The sequence below is a fragment of the Thermobia domestica genome, chromosome 17 (assembly GCF_964235325.1).
Source record: "Thermobia domestica chromosome 17, izTheDome1.hap1.1, whole genome shotgun sequence".
Classification (NCBI taxonomy): domain Eukaryota; kingdom Metazoa; phylum Arthropoda; class Insecta; order Zygentoma; family Lepismatidae; genus Thermobia; species Thermobia domestica.
In genome coordinates, this window is record NC_137470.1 from 73136971 (window position 1) to 73156803 (window position 19833).

The window sequence follows — 19833 nt, forward strand, 5'->3', positions numbered from 1 at the left end:
ACTACGTTTATAAAAATTGTTACAGAAATACCGCAGAATTCTGAAACATGGATATTTGGTAAGGTCATATACTAGTTCCTAACTTTCGAAATTGCACACCAACCGGCAGAGAGAGAGAGCGCTGCGGCTTCTGAGTGCACGTAGCAGCAGATCTACCCAACAAATTGCAATTTGCCGCGTTTCGCTATGACCGATAGTTGGTGAGCTGTAGCCCCAGAAGTGAGCACGCGGACAAGCTTTTAGTCAAGACTAATGATACAGTGAATGTTAAAGAACTTGAGGAATAAGGCGTGTGTGTGAAATTTTGCTAGAAACTTGGAAAAACATTTACAGAGGCATATCAATTGCTTTTCAATTAATTCAGGGTCTTATTTTTTATTTTTATTTTTTTTAAGCATGAGTGGGTCAAAGATCAAGGTGAAGTTTGTTGTGTTTTTTGATTGGAAAGGCATTGTGCATCAATGAATTTGTATCACGTGCTCAGATGGTAAACAAACAGTTGTACCAGGACATTTTAGCGCCGCTGAGGGATGTTGTGCGCAGGAAGAGGCCTGAATTGTGGTAAAAACAGATTAGGATGGTGCACCGTGCCAATGCACCTACTCACACTTCGCTCCTCATCCTTAGTTATCTGGCAAAAGACCAAACTCCCGTTGTGCCCCATTCACCCTGTTCTCCATACCTAGCCTCAATATGCTTTTTTCTGTTTCTCAAACTTAAAATCACTTTGAAAGGCTGTCCTTTCCAAACAATAGAAGAGATTCCGGACAATGCGACATGAGACGCGTTCCAGGAGGCTTTCCAAAAATAACAGAAACTTTGGTGACGATGTATTGACAGAAGAGGAGACTACTTTGAGGAGGATAGTGCTTAAAATGTTGTACAAATGAGCAACAAACATGTTATAGCAGAAGTTCGGTTTCCTTTTGAACACATCTCGTGTGTATATATATATATATATATATAATATAAAATGTAAACTCTGATTGTGAGAAACTGGCTTTTTTTCACCTTTCTGTAAACTATTAATATTTGTAGAGTAGTAACAAAATCCGCCCTCCACCGCTGGAGAGTCTTCTGCAAACTAACTCACTCACTCTATAGCCTATAGAACCCGAAGGTTCAACGCCGCATTCAGAAAAGCTCTCCACTGACTTCTATCCTTAGCTAACTGCATCCAGTTTCTAATTTGTATTCCTATCTCTGCGAGATCCATCTTAATATTGTCCTCTCATCAGCGCCTAGGTCTCCCTAATGGTTGTTTTCCGATTGGTCTTCCAGTCAAGACTTTGAAAGCATTTCTACTTTCTTCCATTCTAGCTACATGACCTGCCCACCTAAGCCTCCTAGACTTGACGACTGTAACAATGTTGGGTAAACCGTATAAATTATGTAGTTCCTCGTTATGAAGTTTCCGCCATTCCCCATTCCCGTTCCTCTTGGGTCCGAATATTCGTCTCAGGATCTTGTTCTCAAGTACTTTGTCTATGTTCCCTCAGAGTAAGTGACCATGTTTTGCAACCATACAGAACAACAGGCATGATTATCGTTTTGTATATTTTAAGCTTCAAATTCCTCGACAGAATTCGCGACAACAAGAGATTTTGAACCGAATAGTAACACGAATTCCCTGGTTTTAGTCGACATTTAATTTCTCCGTGAATATGATTTTCCTCTGTTAATATTGATCCTAGATATTTGAAACTATCCACTTTATCAAAAGTATTATTTAATATTTTAACGCACCCATAATTTGCTGTATTACGGTCCCGTCGCACTTCATGTATCTTCTGCAAAGCTTAGTTAAAACTTGGCGTCCATATGCGTTGAATGGTACGGTCTCTAGACAGATCGAACTCACAAGGAAGAACGGTTAAATGGGCGGAGGAAGAGACAACGAAGAATTGCTTTTCTGCCTTGTAGAGATCATAAGACGTGTAAATGTGTTGAAATCTTGAATGATATTCTTTCAACGATCACCATGCTTTCTTCTCTCCTATTGTCGCTCGATAGTAAAGACGATTTAGGCAACTAACAAATATACTGTCAAATTATAGAATAATTCAGAATTTGAACTATTCGATCTTATATCAAAGTTGATATGTTTAAAACATGTTTTAAACGAGGGCTGTTGTTTTATTCAGTTTGTTTTAAACGTGTTTTTTTATTGTGGTTGGACATGTTTAAAACAACTAAATATAAGATTGAAGAAGCTAATTTAAGTTTCTAACAAACAACTAATCCTCCGCAGGATTTGTGCATGAAGAAAATTACAAGCAGAGTTATATTCTTATTATAACAGCAATTACTGAACGAAATTATGTACATCAATGTGCGTTTAATTAAAGCAACAGAAATTCAAGTGAAGTATTTGAATATTTCTTAATTTCCAAGAATAACAGGTTAAACATGCTATACACTATTTTAAGATCCAAATTCACAAATTCAAAACTTTAGTATTTTTTTCCAGCATAATTTCCATAATAATGAACAGTTCTCACATCATAAGCTAGAAGAAATACTCTGACAAATACAATACAACTCATACAAAAGAGCAGTGACTAGCGTACAAGGAGCAAATGACATTTTCTAACTAAACCGTTTTCAAGATACATCTCTATCTGCAACATAGATAACTAACAATGATTAGTGTCTTCGGCATAACAACACAATTAATCTTTAGACGCCCGCCAGGGATTTTAACAAAATGGCAGACTCTCACGTTCGGGACTCTGGTGACCCTCCTAATCATCACAGAGTCATGATTTATACACAGTTGGAAAACTTATAAACCACATATTCCAACGAGGTAACATTCTTGAAATTCCCGCCGTATTTGTAGAAACGAACAGACATAAAAATCATTTAAAAATATGAAAATATTTACTTTGCGGGGCCCTGGCAACTCTTGCAGTCACCTGCGCTGACAAAATGATGCTAATGTGTAGGCCACCTACTTGTGACAATAATATAAGAAATGGTAGCCATTGCGTAATGAATTCAGTTTATGTAGGAAGTATTAAAAATGCGCAGAAAAACATTGAATTAGACATTCTCTCCCCTCCCCCCCACGACAGTACCACGTCCATATGCAAATCATTTTTGCTGCACACATCATGTATACGAACAAGTATTATGCTTCTAGACCACTTCAGTAAAATAATCTTGCCTTATATGGAATCGTTCTGAAACTAAATGTAAATTATCCAAATTTGACCCCCTCTTCCTCTATAAACACAAGTACATATACAGCTTACTATCATGAAGGGGACTACTTCATTGCTTCACATACTAATTTTTGTAGATGTACCACAAAGGGGGAGGAATGGCCTCCAAAATCTGATGAAAAATTAAAAAAAAAAAACGAACTTCATCCTCCCTCTCTCGGCCGTACATAAATACCCCGTACATACATAAAATGTAAGGATGTGCACGAGCGAGTTTTCATTGAAACTCGACTCGACTCGAAACCAACATCATTGAGCTCGACTCGAGAACTCGGCTCGAAAAATTTCCTCCAGCTCGACTCCAGTTTCCAGTCGAGTCGAGCCAAATGCTATGTGTAGTTTCAAGTACTTTCTTCAAGTATCCTACGTAGACAATATAATTATCATCAATGATACTTACTATTACTACATTATTATTATTATTATTATTATTATACCCGCGTGTATAAACATGAATGATAGGCGGTTTGTATCTGAATTAGTTGACTGCTGACTTCGGAAAAGGTGAAGTCAAGAGGCAAGGACATCGTTCACGAGGTTCTGGGTTTCAGTTCCGGAGGAGTAAGTATCCAGGGTCGAACCAAAAATCGTTAAAAGTTAGACTGCGTCGGCAAAATATGTTTAAACCTGCTCGGCTCAGGTTCTCAACGGCTCTAGCTGCTTGCTCACAGCTCATTCACTATCGAACCGAGCCAACAGCTCACCCAACCGAGCCGGCTCAAGCTGCTCCTCAATTTAACCGAACTGAGAAAGTTAACATCACTACCTGGGTTGGGCTTCTGCTTGGCTCAAAAGTTAGATCGTGCAGGTCTCAGCCTTGGTGGTAAGGACTACAGTATATACCAGTGTTTACATTGGTGCTCAGATTTGAGGCTGTATCGTTATAAAAATCCATAGTCGTCTTGTTAATCGAGACGAGACGAGATGCAAGTAGTGTCCCATCTTCTGAGCAACACTAAAAATGTTCATATTACTGCTTACATTTCTTATGACTTTCGCTTTCCAGTTTAATCAGGCCATGATTTCAAAATGAGTTAAAACGAGAGAGCCGTTTATCAAACTCGACCTCAATACAGTAACTTGGCTCGAAACTCGACTCGAAAAAATCACCTTACACTCGACTCGAATTTGCTTCGAGTTTCGAGTCGAGTCAAGTTTTAGCTCGACTCGTGTCCATCCCTAATAAAATGCATACTAGCGGAAGGATTCATTCCTCAGGAATACTTTGGTACCAAATCATGTTTCTAGCTTAATTAGGGGTTGAGCTATTGATCTTTGTTGTAAAGAATAAATGTAATTTACGTCAAAAACTGAAACTCCAAAAAGTGGCTACTTTGCCCCCTCTCTGCTCCCCCATATAAGCAAGAAGTACAAATACACAATATTACCATGTAGTGGCCTACATCATTGCTTCACGTACCAATTTTTATGAATCTATCACCCAAGAGGGGGAGTGGCTCCCAAAAAATCGTTTAAAAAAACAAAAGAAAACTATATTTACCCTCCTCTCACCGCCACGTGTTACCCCCACATTGATAAATTGCACACCAGCGGAAAGCTGCATCCTTCAGGAATACATTGGTTCCAAAACCATCTTGCAGCCTTAGTCTTTAAACGTCAATGGACGTTTAAAGATTAAGAATGCAGACGACCAGTAGAGCGTAACACAAAGAAACTACATATTCAGTGAACAGAAATCGGGACTCCGGACTTGAACATTTGGTCGGATCGAGATTAGGGAAGTTCCCGAAATTTGATCTAACGGTTGAATATAGATGGCACGCAATACCTGTGAGCGTGTAAAAATGGAATATATATATATATATATATAATATGCCTATTCAGATGATTGTTTTAAACAAAATAAACATTTTAAACGTTAAAAACGTTTTAAACAAAAAACACGTTTTAATCATAAAAAACGTTCTTTTTTTTCAACCTTGTGTTATATAGGGCAAATCACTTAATTTTATAAGAAAAGCTTAAATGTTCGCTCTTCATATGGGTAGAAAATATTTATGGAAAGTTTTCTAAGCTCCTTTCCCTTAGGATATGCACATCAATGAATTCTTAAATAATAACTCTTTTTGCGTAAGCTTTGAAATTCCTCAACTCTTATGTTACGTCCTGCAATCAAAATGATGAGATAAAAACTCACCTTTAGGAATATAGATCTATCCGCGTTCCAAGACTAATTTCAGCTGATAAGCCTTTTCCCCATGATGCGATCACAAACAGCAGTCAACGTTGCTTTCAGTATGGCGCTAAAATATAGAACACGGGCCTTGCTTTGCCCTTAAAATGAAAAAAAAAAAAAATACAGGGATGTTAGCTTATTTTTAATGAGAGGTTTGTATATGGTAAATTTCACCATCTTAACTGAGGGATTTCGTGAGATACTTTATTTTCGCATAAATGAACCTCCTATACCTCCGTGAGGATACAAATTTTAATCAATGCAACATGGTGATAACACAGTTCGAGGTAGGTAGTAATCATATTCCAAGGTACATTTTAATAGTTCCATATTCTCGACAGTAGCTTATGTGGCTAGGATCCCACGTTAACCTGTAAATCCACGTCTCATATAACATCGATGCTGTAAAAGGAATCCGTAATCCAACCAACAATAGAAAGGTTCGGCCGGTTTCGTATGATGCGATTCTATATAAGATCACTTCCATTTCTTTATATAATAGATGAAAAACGTCAATATATTGAAATATCAAAAAGTTCGAACGTGCAAACCATGTAAGATATGAAAGAAATAATTAAACCTTTGGATTCCTGAATTCACATTGGTGTTAGGTTATATACGACATGCCACTCTTCTTCTTTGAAATTTCTAACTTACATTCAAGATAAAGGATTTCAAGATTGTGGTCATGTACCCTTCAGATTGCGCCGCCCGTCTACTACAATATCCCATTAACAAATTTCACATTTTCTTCTTTGGTTTCGAAGCAAAACAGTCTACAAATAGTTTTGACTCGTCCTGTACTTTTTTTTAAACTATGTAATTAATTCCCAGGGGGATTTAATAACATACATCCTTACCCATTGTCTTGACAACTCACTAGCTATCAGCGAAAGTTGTAATTTTGTTTTTAACCTACTTAATATAAATTCAGGTGGGTGAGTATAAACTAGTTTCATTTTATTAATTAAAATTACTCTTTGATCGACCTACACTATAATATATTCATCGCTTTGTCCATTGTATCATCGATTAAATGAAATGATAATATTTCTTAACTTCTTTTGTGTATGATTTCGATTCAACAATAATAATGCTTCGTAATTACGTTGTACAATTCAATATTTATTAACCACATACGGTAGTTATTCATATGAACCTTTCGTTGTATCGTATAGTTACCATCTGACCTGAAAATATTTGATTTCGGCAGACCAAAGGATATTATTCTAAAATTGTTTATCTTCGATTTTTTTTTCTTCAATCTCGGGGCACAGATTAAGTTTCTTCGTGAGAAATTTTCTGTGTATGCAAAGGACGCTACATAGGGTACAACTCCTTTTAGGCCTTTTTCAACATATTACTCAATTTTGGTGTAACCTCATTTAGGTTTTTCTTGTTCTCTTTTGGTTTCTATATAATTTTTCTTACCTCTCAAGCCTTTTTATTGGCACTATGTTGTATAGTGGAATGACTATTATCTAGTGGCTTTGTTATTAATTTGAAAATAGGCTTTTGAGTGCTAACTAGGTAATGAAATATTTCAGACAGATTTGCATATTATATTGCTGAAGTGTACTAATAAACGGTTATATTCATCGTGCTGTTTAGGGATATGTATTCTTTACCAGATCCAGTAGCATACCAACATGCTGAGGCACGTAACATGTTTTTTTATGTCACTTGAATGTACCTATAAAATTTATTGTGTCTGAGAGACGTAAAGTGGGATTTCCCGACAAAATATAAGGAATATAAACAGAAGTTGCGCATACTGTATCCATAGATATGTTCAATGTAGGCTAGGGATTTGATTTTATTATTTTTTTCAGGACAAATATGCTTTCTTCCAGATATGAAAACAATTTAGTTTTATTTTCTGTGGAATACAAATAGCATTATTTACAAATTACTGATTACTTTGATCGTTGAAACATACTCTTCTTTGAATTGAAAGTTGTGTGATTCAGTGGAGGGTAGCTGCCAGTGCTAGACAGAGAATTTTGATATATCATCTGATCCGCATTTGTACACTGTCTGTATTGAACAATCTTTTTGGTTGCTAGTTTGTTGGTTTGGAGTTGAAGATTCCTTTGCAGCACCAACGTTAGCTGGCGTGGATCTATAGCTCAATTTGGAAACTCAAACCACATAAGCTCTAATCGGGAATGATAGAATTTGGAAAGGAAGGAAATACTTTCTTTTATTGGTCATACAATAATATTAAACTATATTACCAACTTGCTATTTGCATTACTGCATTCATCATTTGATACATAATCTTTACATCTTATTACTTAACATATTATTGACATGGTAGAACATGAGTATTAAATAATCTTGATAAAGAACAAATAATAAGTTTGCAGCAAAAAAGTCTTGAGTGTGTACTCCTTTATAATTTTTGGTCACTGAAGTGAAATGCAATAATACCGAACGTTTATAAGTGTTCATATGAAATGAATACACCATTACTCAATTTAGATCTTCATGGAAGTTAGTTGGATAATTAAAAACTGCGCTACATAATTTTCAAAGCGCATATAATAGAGGTAATTTTAAAATACAGGTAATAATGCTTCTATAATGCAACTGTACTAAGATAGTACTTTGAAAGTAACTCTATAATATTGCGTTAGCTCGTAGCCCTCAGAAAAATGTGGCAAATTTTTATTTCCCCATTTTTAGGTTATGTATGTTAGGGAACAAATTAATCATGAGTTTATTGTAGTAAAACTATTCCTTACACGTAGCTCTTTCATCAATTGTCCTATTAGTGTTTTCACTACTTTATTTCTAATCCGTAGCTAATGAGCAAGATGGCCCCATTAGTTGGACGGGAAACAACAGAACGCCTTTTCCTGGATCGCTTTGCTGCTCTTTGTGTGGATCCTGTGTTCTACGTTAGAAAAGTTTGTGCAGCTAATTTCGGTGATCTCTGCGCTGTAGTAGGCACGGAAGCTACTGAGAAGGTGCTGGTAAGTTCGGAAATTCGATATTCAAATTTTCATTCGTCGTAAACATTTAATCAGATTATCGTATCTTATTTAAAGATGTATGTTGGTCTGAGTTGTTTCCGTAGGTTCAAGTGGAAGCATAGAATCTGCAGTTACTTATCAGGTTATTGCATGAAAACATATGAAGACTGCACGGAGAAAGATTAAGGTTTCTTATTTTGGTCCATTTTCAGCTACCATTGATACGTGTAGAATTTCACTTACAAGTGTATTCCGTCATTTATTTAATTCAGTCGTATGCATTTCTAACACCTATTTTTGCCACACCACTGGTACACATGTGTATTTGAAGGATCTTGTATGATGATCTAGGAAAGCACTTTTTAAATATTTACTGCTGTGCCTCTTTATGTACCAAGTGGTACGAAGAAAATATGCAAACGTTAAATTATGCAATGCATGTCGGACATTAGTTCGTTTATAGTTAGCAGTTGAATGAGTGAAGAGAGAATTAATCTTTTATATATATATATAAAATATGTAGTTCGACTAGTTTACCAAAAGTTCCTATTTAGATGTTTATTTAGAATATGTAATTTCGGTTAGATAATTCATGTTTATTGTTTTGTGGGGAAGTTCTTTTTCCACCTCTTACCATTTTTCTAAGATTTGTAGATACTATCAGGTGCAGTAAAAAGATTTAATAACGTTCTTGAAAAATTAAGGTAACAGTGAAAAAGTAGTAAAACAACGAAGTTTAATTTTTAAATTCATTTAGGGTATGTATATATATATATATATATATATATATATATATATATATATATATATATATATATATATATATATATATATATATATATATCACACAGACGTACACAAGAAATCAACTGCTGGTAGACAATCTGTTAAGTACGAGTCATTACTTCCCTTCTGCCCATCTAAATAAAGCCCAAAATATATAAAAACTTCCTCCGCTGAGCTTTGTGTTTGCTATGATAACAAGAACGTAAGAGAAAATATTTATAAGTATCATTATGGAAATGGAGCGGAAATGGGTAATCCGTTTAAATGTCGCAAAAATGCATAATTCAATACAAGAGTTGTTTTGGAGATTTGCTTTCTTCAAAGCAGTGAAGTATACAAAAACATCTGCATGTGTTACGAATTTGAAATCGGCAGCACTAAGGGGGATATCAGTACAAGAATGAAAATACAATAGGGACAGCAGTAAAGAATTTCACGTCTTAGGACAATCTCAATAGCTACAAACTAATAATCGACATAGTGTAAAACAAACGATTGTTACAAAAATCAGATATTATTAAAAGAAGAATGGAGAAAGTGCCGTATTGAAAAGAGCAGTCTTCGAAATTAAATTTAGACTCTGATTTCTGGTGCTGAGAGGAGAACTATGTCAAGTCACTTTTTGGCTAAAGTTATAATCTTTTTTTCTTTACTTACATTGGTACGAGGGACACTAGGAAAGTTTTGAGTAATGGACAACGGGAACGCAGGAAGTGAACAATATTTCCGTTACTAAACAATCGACACAGTTCAATAAAATATTGTCTTGCAAACACTTTTTCGCTTCTCCTATGAAATTAATATTTTATGGCTTACACTACTTTACTTCTCAGAGCACTGTTATAGACTTATGTAGGAATCTGGGACCAACTTCTAAACAGGTCTCAGTTTACCTTAGTCACGTATCAAATCTACAGCTTAGCTGACAAATACGTAGAAAACCAAGTACTATATGAAATGCTGTGGGTTGGCTTGTTTCTCTGTTGTTAGTTAATTCATTCAAAAATAATGACAACAGAATTGAATTTATATATTTTGAATGTGATCAAGTAATTTGATCGACAAAGATAAAGTAAATGAATGAACTGTGGCGGGCCGGCGGTATGCGTTTGCGTAGACCGACACCCACACAAGAGAGTTTAGTAATTAACCAAAATACTCCTAATTGGTCACCAAAGTTTCTGCAAATTACCAATTATAACTCGAGCGGCAAAGTTATACTGGAACAGGAACTCAGCTAACAACCAATCTGAAGATCTTAGCTCTTACAAGGTAGCGATGGCCTCGGCCAAGACTTAACTTCTAATTAGAGAACGGTGGAGTCGTTATCTCGACAAAAACTCGATAGTTACCAATCCTATTTGGGATATCCTTGAAAGCAAAACTCAGAAGTAAAGTACCTTGCAGTAAGCCTGCAGTTTATTGTTCCTAATGTTTACAAGTCCACGAGCTTGGGGCGCTAAGTGTGGTTATGTGTTGATATAAAAAGTGTAACTTACGTGACGGGTTCCAATCGATACTCACTGCACAGAGAAACACAAAATAAAATAAAACTTCACTAGACTGGGAGGGCACGTGTCAGTCCTAGTAGAAGGTTAGGTGCAAAAGGTGTAACTATTTGATTTTCGTCTGTTTTGGGCCAGCTAGGCAATGAACCTAGAGTCTGTCAAAAGAAACATTAAATAGGGGAGTGACAGAACTTCGACCGTCAACTTCCTAAGCACGCCAGCAGTTTCTGGGCGCACAGGTGCCGGCTGGAGCTAGCTTTTAGAAGTAGATTGCCAAGTTCGAAGGAGGTAACTTTGGCCGTCAGTTTCCTAAGCCGACCAGCAATTATGGGCAGACCCCTGGCTGTCGTCAAGCTTTCAGAAACAGAGTGCCAAGTTAGCCACTAGGATAAGGTATGGATGGAACCAAGAGTGTAGGTTGGCCTCCGGAGAAGCCGAGAGAGTAAGAGGCAGAATGACGGCTTGGACAACTAGGAACTTACTCGGAAATCCTGGGCTGAATCGTGTCTAAGACATTGCGGACTCCGTCTAGATAGCACGACTCTGAGGGGCCTCAGGAGAGGGACGTTGTCCGATGATCGAGCCAAAAACATGAGTTTTTAAAGGCTCGATCAGCTGTGCACACGGCACCAATTTACGTCTCGTGTGCATGTTTGTAACGCGTGCAGACATTGCACTCGGACCGTGAGGTCAGAGGTTGGACATGCGTGGTAGTCCAAAAGTTCCCTGGGGAGGAACCCAAGAGTAGCCAGCAGCCTGAAAAGAAAACTGATTGGTATGCACACGACACTAAGGGCAAAGTCAGCTGAGAAAAGTGCTTCTCCTAGGGGCGGAGAGAAAAGCCATTGGAACACGTGATGCTCCTAACACCAAGATTGGTTTACAATAGGATGCCTGGGCGGCGCTAAATGAAAAGAGAAGATTATGTTGGTGCGCATGCGTGTATATGTACTCCGTGTTCTTGGATGTGTTATCCCCAAACTCTGGAAGAATGGTATACATCGAAATATACTTAAAATTCATACATTGAATCACTTAAAATATAAAACATAAATAGTTTTAAATACCAACGAACAACGATTTTATATATGTTTGAACCAAGGATCTTCTTACTATAATTTATTCTTTAGACCCTTCTGGGATAACATATATAAACATCTGGAGTTTGAGGACAGAAAAATAATCTTCTTTTTAGAAGCAAAAATGAAAAGATTTTTAAACATACAGATTATATGGATTTCGTTAAAAGTCTTCTACCACTAATAATAATAATAATAATAATAATAACTAATACGAGACTACATATATGTCAGACACAGAGCCAGACATCTCCCTTTACAGAGGGAATGTGGTTATCTACCAGACGGTTGACCTCGGAGGTCAAGAAGGGGGAGATTAGATGCTCAGACGGGAGAACGAAAAAGTCTTTCGTTCTAACTAACAGAAAAAGAACAACACTCGTTTTCATGCCTCAATTGAAATACATTAATGTTGCAGACATGTGGTTTCAGCACGACGGCGCCACATGCCACACAGCGCTTGCCGCAATTAATTTACTGAAAATAACATTTGATGAACGATTAATTTCGCGAAGTGGACCTGTTAAATTGACCACGTCGTTCGTGTGATTTGACGCCACGTTCGTGTGATTTGAGATTATCTCTAGGGATATGTAAAGTCTCATGTTAACGTTTAGAAACCAGAAACAATTGAGCACTTGGAAGCCAACATTCGACTCGTTATTGCCGAAATACAGCCTGATTTACTACGAAGAGAGTGTGAAGATTGGACCTCCAGATTACGCCATGTACGCGTCAACCGCAATGGCCACATGCCCAAAATCATATTTAGACATTAATGCCATAAAATGATCTGTCAGAGTTAATTTCATGGATATTAAAAATATCTTTTCTGTGTTTTATTTCAACTTTCCAACTGTGCAAGTTTTCTGCCTCTTAAAAACTCTATTTAGCTGTTTCCAGCGGATGACGCAATTTTCCAATATATCAATGTGCCAATTCAGACTACTGGATCTGTTTAGGGGCGTGGTTTATGGGCATCGTAACAAACAACAACACTTTAAATAGCCCGTTCAGTCCCTAGACCTCAACATTATTGAACACATGGAATTTCAGTTTTGGAGCTAATTCCGTATGTCCCTCGCTGATAGAACTGAGAATCGCGTTGCATAAAGAATGGTACAATATTTATGTAGAAAAGATTCGTGATTTACATGCTGCCTTTCAACGAATAATCAGAGGTATTCGGCTGGCTAACAATGTTTCCTCTCAGCATTAGATAGATAAGTTGTATTTTCTTAAGGTTTTTCCACTATTTTGATAATCATTTGTATTTCTTGGATGTAAATTCTCATTGGGAGATATGTGTATGTTATTATTTAACTGTTGTCTTGATCCTGTAGTTGATTAATTTCTTTCTTTTTTTCAGCTACCGAGGTTTTTTGCCCTCTGCGAGGATGACATCTGGGGTGTACGAAAGGCCTGTGCTGAAGTATTTATGTCTGTGTCGTGTGCTTGTAGCCTGCAGATTCGTAAACAAGCTCTAGCCCCGGCCTTTGTAAGTCTTCTGCGTGATTCATCAAGATGGGTTAGAATGGCAGCCTTCCAGGCCTTAGGGCCGTTCATATCTACTTTCGCTGATCCTAGCATCACCGGGCTTGCGTACAATAACCAGGGAGAATTAGTTCTTATTAATCCGCATGGGGTGGAAATTAGGTAAGATTTGTAATTTCCCATTTACAATCGCTAAATTCTGTCTACAGATTAAGGGGAGAGGGTAGTAACATAGGGATTAGATCATTATACTATCTTTGTTAGTTTTAGTTGTATTCTGATTAAATATCTGTGACTGTCAAGGAAATAGTTAATTCCCACTTTGTTTTATCGGAGATTCTTTCCAAATGTGAAACACTTCATTTGTTATACTTATAATTATTCACTGTTTTTTTTTTTTCTTCCTTTGCTAATTATAATGTATACAATCGTAAGAGAAAATTTTGGTTGTAAAAATCGCTTCTTTGCGTATTTCTTAGGGGAATTTTTGAAATAAAATTAAAAGTTGTTACTAGACTACACCAGCCAAATTAGACAGCGTGATAATATAATTCAGAAGAAATTGGTACATTGTTATACCATGTGCTCTAAATACTCCATCTTTTGTGGTGCTATAATGTCATCATATCATCGAGTCCTTGTATTTACTGCACATACTACTTGAAGCAATCCAACGTTTTCTTCCTTTGCTTTGTTAAAAAAAATCTATAGTAAACATAATTTAAACTATTTAATGTGTAAGATAATTTTATTTTTAATAATACATAAGATTATGAAACAATAACGTGTTATTACATCTCAACAGATTAAATAACAACTATAATGTGAGTGATATGGCGGGGACTGAGGAACCGTATGCCAATTTCGTAGAATCATTTGAGCGAAATTGCGAAACACCTAAGGAAGAAACTATGTCGTCTGTGATACATAAAGAATGTGATGATGAAGGTGCAATTAAAAATCAAGGACACGGAAGTGTAGAGTTAAAAAATGTAGTACCTGATGATGTAAATAAAAATGTAAGTAGCAGAAAGAGTTCGAGTACTGAAATTTCTTCAGAACAAAGTGAAGATAGTAGTAGTAATAAAAATATTAGTAGTACTGAAGAACAGAGTAAAACAATACAGGATAGTGAACTTAGAAACATTGTAGTAGATGATACCAAAGAAAGTGATAGAAGTGTGACAGTACCAAGCAGGATAGAGGAACAGGTAGAATTAAAGCCAGCAGGCATGTCAAATATTGATACAACTTACAGAGAAACCACTGATTCTCAGCTTAGTGTTACGGAATCGCAAGGGCACTTACATATACACGTGGACAACGAAAATCGATTCAATACGTTCCAGTATTGGCGAGTTCCCATCCCAGATATAGAACTTGATATAGATATCGTGGAGGGAAAACCTACTAGTGTCCATGTAAAAGCAAAAGTACACGATGAAGAAAGCAAGAAAACATATGCGTCTGAGTTGAATGTTAGTATGAACATCACACCAGCAACGGATAATCTTGTAGATGCATCAGGAGCAGCAAGTATTGAGGTGAGTATGTTTTTTTTTTTTTTTTTTTTTTTTTTTTTGAAAAATTATATTCTAATTAATTTTGTGAGATTGCAATTTGTAAAATTTAAAATTCATATATTGTATTTTATCCTATTTTCTTCATACTCTATTTATTTTTATCATAATAATACATATTTCTTAGTAACGTTATTGTTCTAAGCTGAAAAATGATAGTTTGAAATTACTTGTTGAAATTGTTCCATTATTTCCTGTAATGTATATATGTATATATAATATAGGGTCTTACAAAAATGTGACACTATACTTTGGGAAATGATTCCTCACATCAAAATTAAAAAAAAAAAAAAAAAAAAAAAAAAAAAAAAAAAATCACATTGACCTGTGCTCAAAAGTGGATAGTTTCGGAGTTACGGGGTGCCGAAAATCTGGAACAAGTAAACTTGTGTAAAAGTTCATAACTTCCACTACTATGAGACCTATCTTACTTGGGTCAAGACATCACTGAGGAACTGGTATGTGAACTATCCAAATATCAATGTTTAAGAATGCTCCAGTTCTTAAACACCAATTTATAGAGAGGTAGGTGGAGAGTGATCAAGTACTCCCAAGTAGCTTCTCTAATAATAGTTGTGCAAGTACCAGAGGCTCTGAAGGATGGATATTTGGATAGTTCACATACTGGTTCCTCAGTGATGCCTTGACCCAACTACGATCGGTCCTATAGTAGTGGAACTATGACGTTTAAAGTTCATTTTTTCACGTTTTCGGCAACCTATAACTACGAAACTATGCCCTTTTAAGCACAAGTCCATATGAGCTTTTTTTCTTATTTTGATGTGAGAAATATTTTCCCAAAATAATGGCAATTTTTTTGTAACTCTCTCGCTCTCTGTATGTAGATACTTCAGACAAAAAACTGAATGACCAAATCGTATGTGGAGAATCAAATGTGATACTTTCATATCCAATGGCGTAGCGGAAATATTTTCACGGGGTGTCAACTTCAAAGTTTCAAAGGGAAAGTGGTATCAATTTCAATTTTTTTGGAAGTATTATTGAAAAAGAAAGAACTTTACAGGAAACATTTTCGTTAAATTCTACGATTTTGCATCTATGTCTTATTTATTGTTTAATTGCAACTACAGAACAAAAGCTTTACGAGGGGCGCACTGAAAGTCGTGAGCAATATTTTTTCACAACCGTGATCTTTATTTGTAAGTGAAACCAAATATATCGTCTCAATCTATAGATCTTTCCTTTCCTTTTCTATCATTCTCCAAGTTTGAAAGTACCCTTGCGATAGAATTGCGTTCCAGCTGCGCATAGACACTGACGCACTGCTTGACGAATATCCTCCAATGTCTTTATCGATAGCCTCGCATCTGTTCCTTCACTAAAACGAAAAGATAGTAGTCGGAGGGTGCCATGCCGGGGCTGTAGGGAGGATGTGGAATTGTTTTCCACCCAAATCTCCTGATGTGCTCCATAGTGGCACGTAAAATATGCGAACGCGCATTATCCTGTTTAAGGATGATCTTCTTTCCAGGGCGCTAATCACGCAAGGCACGACGGAGCTTCAGAAGTGTCTGGATGTAGCGGCCAGAATTTATGGTTTGTCCAGGCTCAAGAAAGTGAACCAGATTGCAACCCTGTGCATCCCAGAAGACGCTCCCTATAACTTTTCCTATCGATTGCACTCTCTTGGCTCTCTTCGATGGTGAAATCAAGTGATGCCATTCCATACTCCGTCGTTTTGTTTCAGGTTTATAATAATGGAATCAGCTTTTATCTCCAGTCACAATACCCGTCCTTCATATTAAAATCTCTGAAGAAGGGTTTGGGCAATTGTTAGTCCCTTACGTCTGTGGTCCTTGGTTAATAACCGTGGGACCCAACGGTAAAACCTTCCGATAACCTCACCTGTGAATCATTTCTTGCACCGGACTATATTCAAGTTTTGCAGCGATATCATTCACAGTGATAAGTTTTACCCCTATCTCCCCTAATCAGCTCATCAACCTTTACCTTGTTGCGTTTCGTTTAGGCACTTCGAGAGTGCGCGCTGCGTGGCTGATGTTCGATAATCGTGTTCCCATCCTTAAAATGTTTCACCCATCTTCTAACACAGCTGGCACCCATGCACACATCTCGATAGACACACTGTAGTCTGCGGTGAATTTCAGAAGCAGATTGTTCCTCTTTAACAAGGAATTCAAACACAGCGCGGTGTCTAAAGGAAACATCGCTGCAGGCCATTTTGGAAATCCCGCCTGTTACGTGCTAGCAAAAAAACAGTGTCATCGTTCTGGAAAGAAAGAAAGAAATGTCTGTAGATTGAGACGATGTACTTGGTTTTACTTACAACTAAAGATTACGATTGTGAAAAAAAGTTGCTCATTGAGTAATTATATTGTATAAGAGGTTTCAGCTGCTCTTCCGTTGAAACTGTTGAGACCGTTGCACTACCACTCAAGGAAGTTGGGTACTACGAACTATTAAAAACAAGAACGAATCAAATCATTCAGAGTGCCTGAGTCTAATATACTTAGCCAATGATGTACTTAGCTACTGCCAGTAGCAGACGATACAGTTAGTTACAACTCTAGCCGATAGTTTCGTATAATCACTTTCGTTGCAATGTGGGAAAAAGTTAATTGCCATTAGTTATATAGGAAGTAGTTCATTAGGGTAATCAGTGATGTAGCTCACGACTTTCAGTATGTCCCTCGTAATTGGCAGTTACTTTAAAAGAAGACCAGATAACACATGTTCTATCAAATAGCATTGTTGTTGAAAACCCTTTGTATCATTCAGTGTCAAACGTTATGACATATCTGTTGTACGTATCAACAAATGAAAACAATATTGCAGGACAATATAGTTTAAATTGCGCGGTCGGAACCAATTCAAAATAGAAAAGCAAAGAAAAACATTCATGGGTATTAAGTAAACTGCGTATAAAACAAATTTGATCTAAAGTATCAGCAATAAAACATAAAACAAAAATTAAAATTTAAAAGTTATGAAATTATTACCACTCTCCCGGGCTTCTTAACGGGTTACATAACTTATGAAAACGTTTCAATAAAAATCACTTTTCACAATAATTGTACAAATAATTGTTCAAGAATAGCACAAATAAAGTGAAGATAATAAGTAGAATAAATGATATGAACTGCAAATTCCGTACATTCTTCCCAAAATATCATACTTGGACAAAATAAACTCTCAATAAATGTTCAAAGGATCGTCCAGCACTTGCGATGCACATGCGAATGCGTACCGGGACATTGTTGACTGCTGTTAACACTTCATTTGGACTTTGTGCACGGCAGACATTATGTCCTGTCCTTTCTTGTAGTAGGACGCTCTTGATAAAACAGCTCCTTGACACGTCCCCAAAAGAAAGAAATCAAGTGGAGTCAAGTCCGGAGAACAAGCTGGGCAAGAAACCGGGCCTTCTCTTCCGATCCACCTGTTTGGAAATAAACGTTCAACAGGTTGTCTGGCAACTCTTGCAAAATGAACAGGGCAACCGTCTTGTTGTAGCCACATCATTTCACGAGTTGCTAGTGTTACATCTTCGAAGAACTCACAAAGAACATGTGACAAAAAATTAGCGTACTCTACCCCTGTCAAAGTACCTTGGAAGAAATTAGGGACCGATTATTTGGCCTCCCACTACACCACACCAAATATGTATGTGCACTACGAGCCGAGAAAAATGCCTGGGACGGGTGGTCTTGGTAGTAGCAATTCAACAACACGTACCACTCGTAGATGCCAAACCGTAGACTTTAGCGAAAATTGTTTCCTATAAAAGTTGTTTCTTTTTCAATAATACATCCAAAGAAAATAAAATTGATACCACTTTCAATTTGAAATTTTGAAGTTGACGCCCCGTGGAAATACTTCCGCTACGCCGCTGGATACGAAAGTATCACCATTTGATTTTCCACATACGATTTGGTCATTCAATTTTTTGTTTGAAGTATTTACATGCATTACGAGCCGAGAAAATTGCCTGGGACGGGTGGTCTGATATATATATATATATATATATATATATATATATATATATATATATATATATATATATATATATATATATATATATATATATATATATATATATATATATATATATATATATATATAACATTAGTATATAAAATAGATAGATGAACATCTCTGGTAGCATGTTTATTTATTTATTTTTAATTTGACATTTCTCTATGAATGATTTTCACAATTTATATGTATACATAGGGTGGATAACTTTCTTGAACACCTTTTAAATTTGTAAAGTAATACATAAAAAACACTAAAATTTATCAACAGGGTAACATGATTTGACTTACTATGCGGTACGACTAGATTGACAGTGTTTTCAGCCCAACAGTGTTTTTTTTTTTTTTTTTCTTTCTTTTTTTAATTGTGGTGCTTGTTGTTCTGTTTATCTCAAATCTACATATTAAACTAAAACTCATAATAAAACATTTACTACTCAGTGTTACAAACTAAGGATGTTGCAGTATCACGAATTTTGGAGGCCTCTGCAATAGTAATAACATAAGTGAGACTAACGGGGCAATACACATCCAGAGTACCTTAGTATCGAATACTGTGATCTCTGTATGACATATTTCGAATGACTAGAAAAGGAGCTTTATTTTGAAAAACTGCGTAGATAAGTGTCACATAAATCAGGAATATTGTTTTGTATAATATGTAGGGTGGGCCATTTTAATCAATCCACGGAAATATCTGAAAAATGATAAAACATAAAAGAATTGTTTGAAGGTTTGAAGTACATGTTATATAAAAATGAAATGAATTCTTTAAGTTTTACGTCCCACAGTTATGCCGGTTAGACTAAAGGAGACGGTGATGATGAGAGATGACTGAAATGGTGGAATGAATAAAGTGGGAGGAAACGGGAGATCCCCGAGAAAACCCACGAGCACGGTGTTTGTCCACCACAAAGTTCACTTGGCGGGGGCTGGGATCGAACCCGGGACCCCAAGCACCACAGGTG

The 19833-nt window shown here is 36.5% G+C and overlaps 1 protein-coding gene across 6 annotated transcripts in view; it reads left to right on the top strand.

The window, feature by feature from the left end:
- The window catches only part of LOC145673727 (serine/threonine-protein phosphatase 4 regulatory subunit 1-like), a 608213-nt gene that overhangs the window by 541160 nt on the left and 47220 nt on the right, over window positions 1–19833 (top strand). For all 6 annotated transcript variants that reach the window (XM_081743442.1, XM_081743440.1, XM_081743443.1 and 3 more), the window contains 3 exons: window positions 8232–8402; window positions 13145–13431; window positions 14075–14813. In XM_081743442.1, the coding sequence (XP_081599568.1) occupies window positions 8232–8402; window positions 13145–13431; window positions 14075–14813 (1197 nt within the window). The remainder of the gene's footprint in view (window positions 1–8231; window positions 8403–13144; window positions 13432–14074; window positions 14814–19833) is intronic.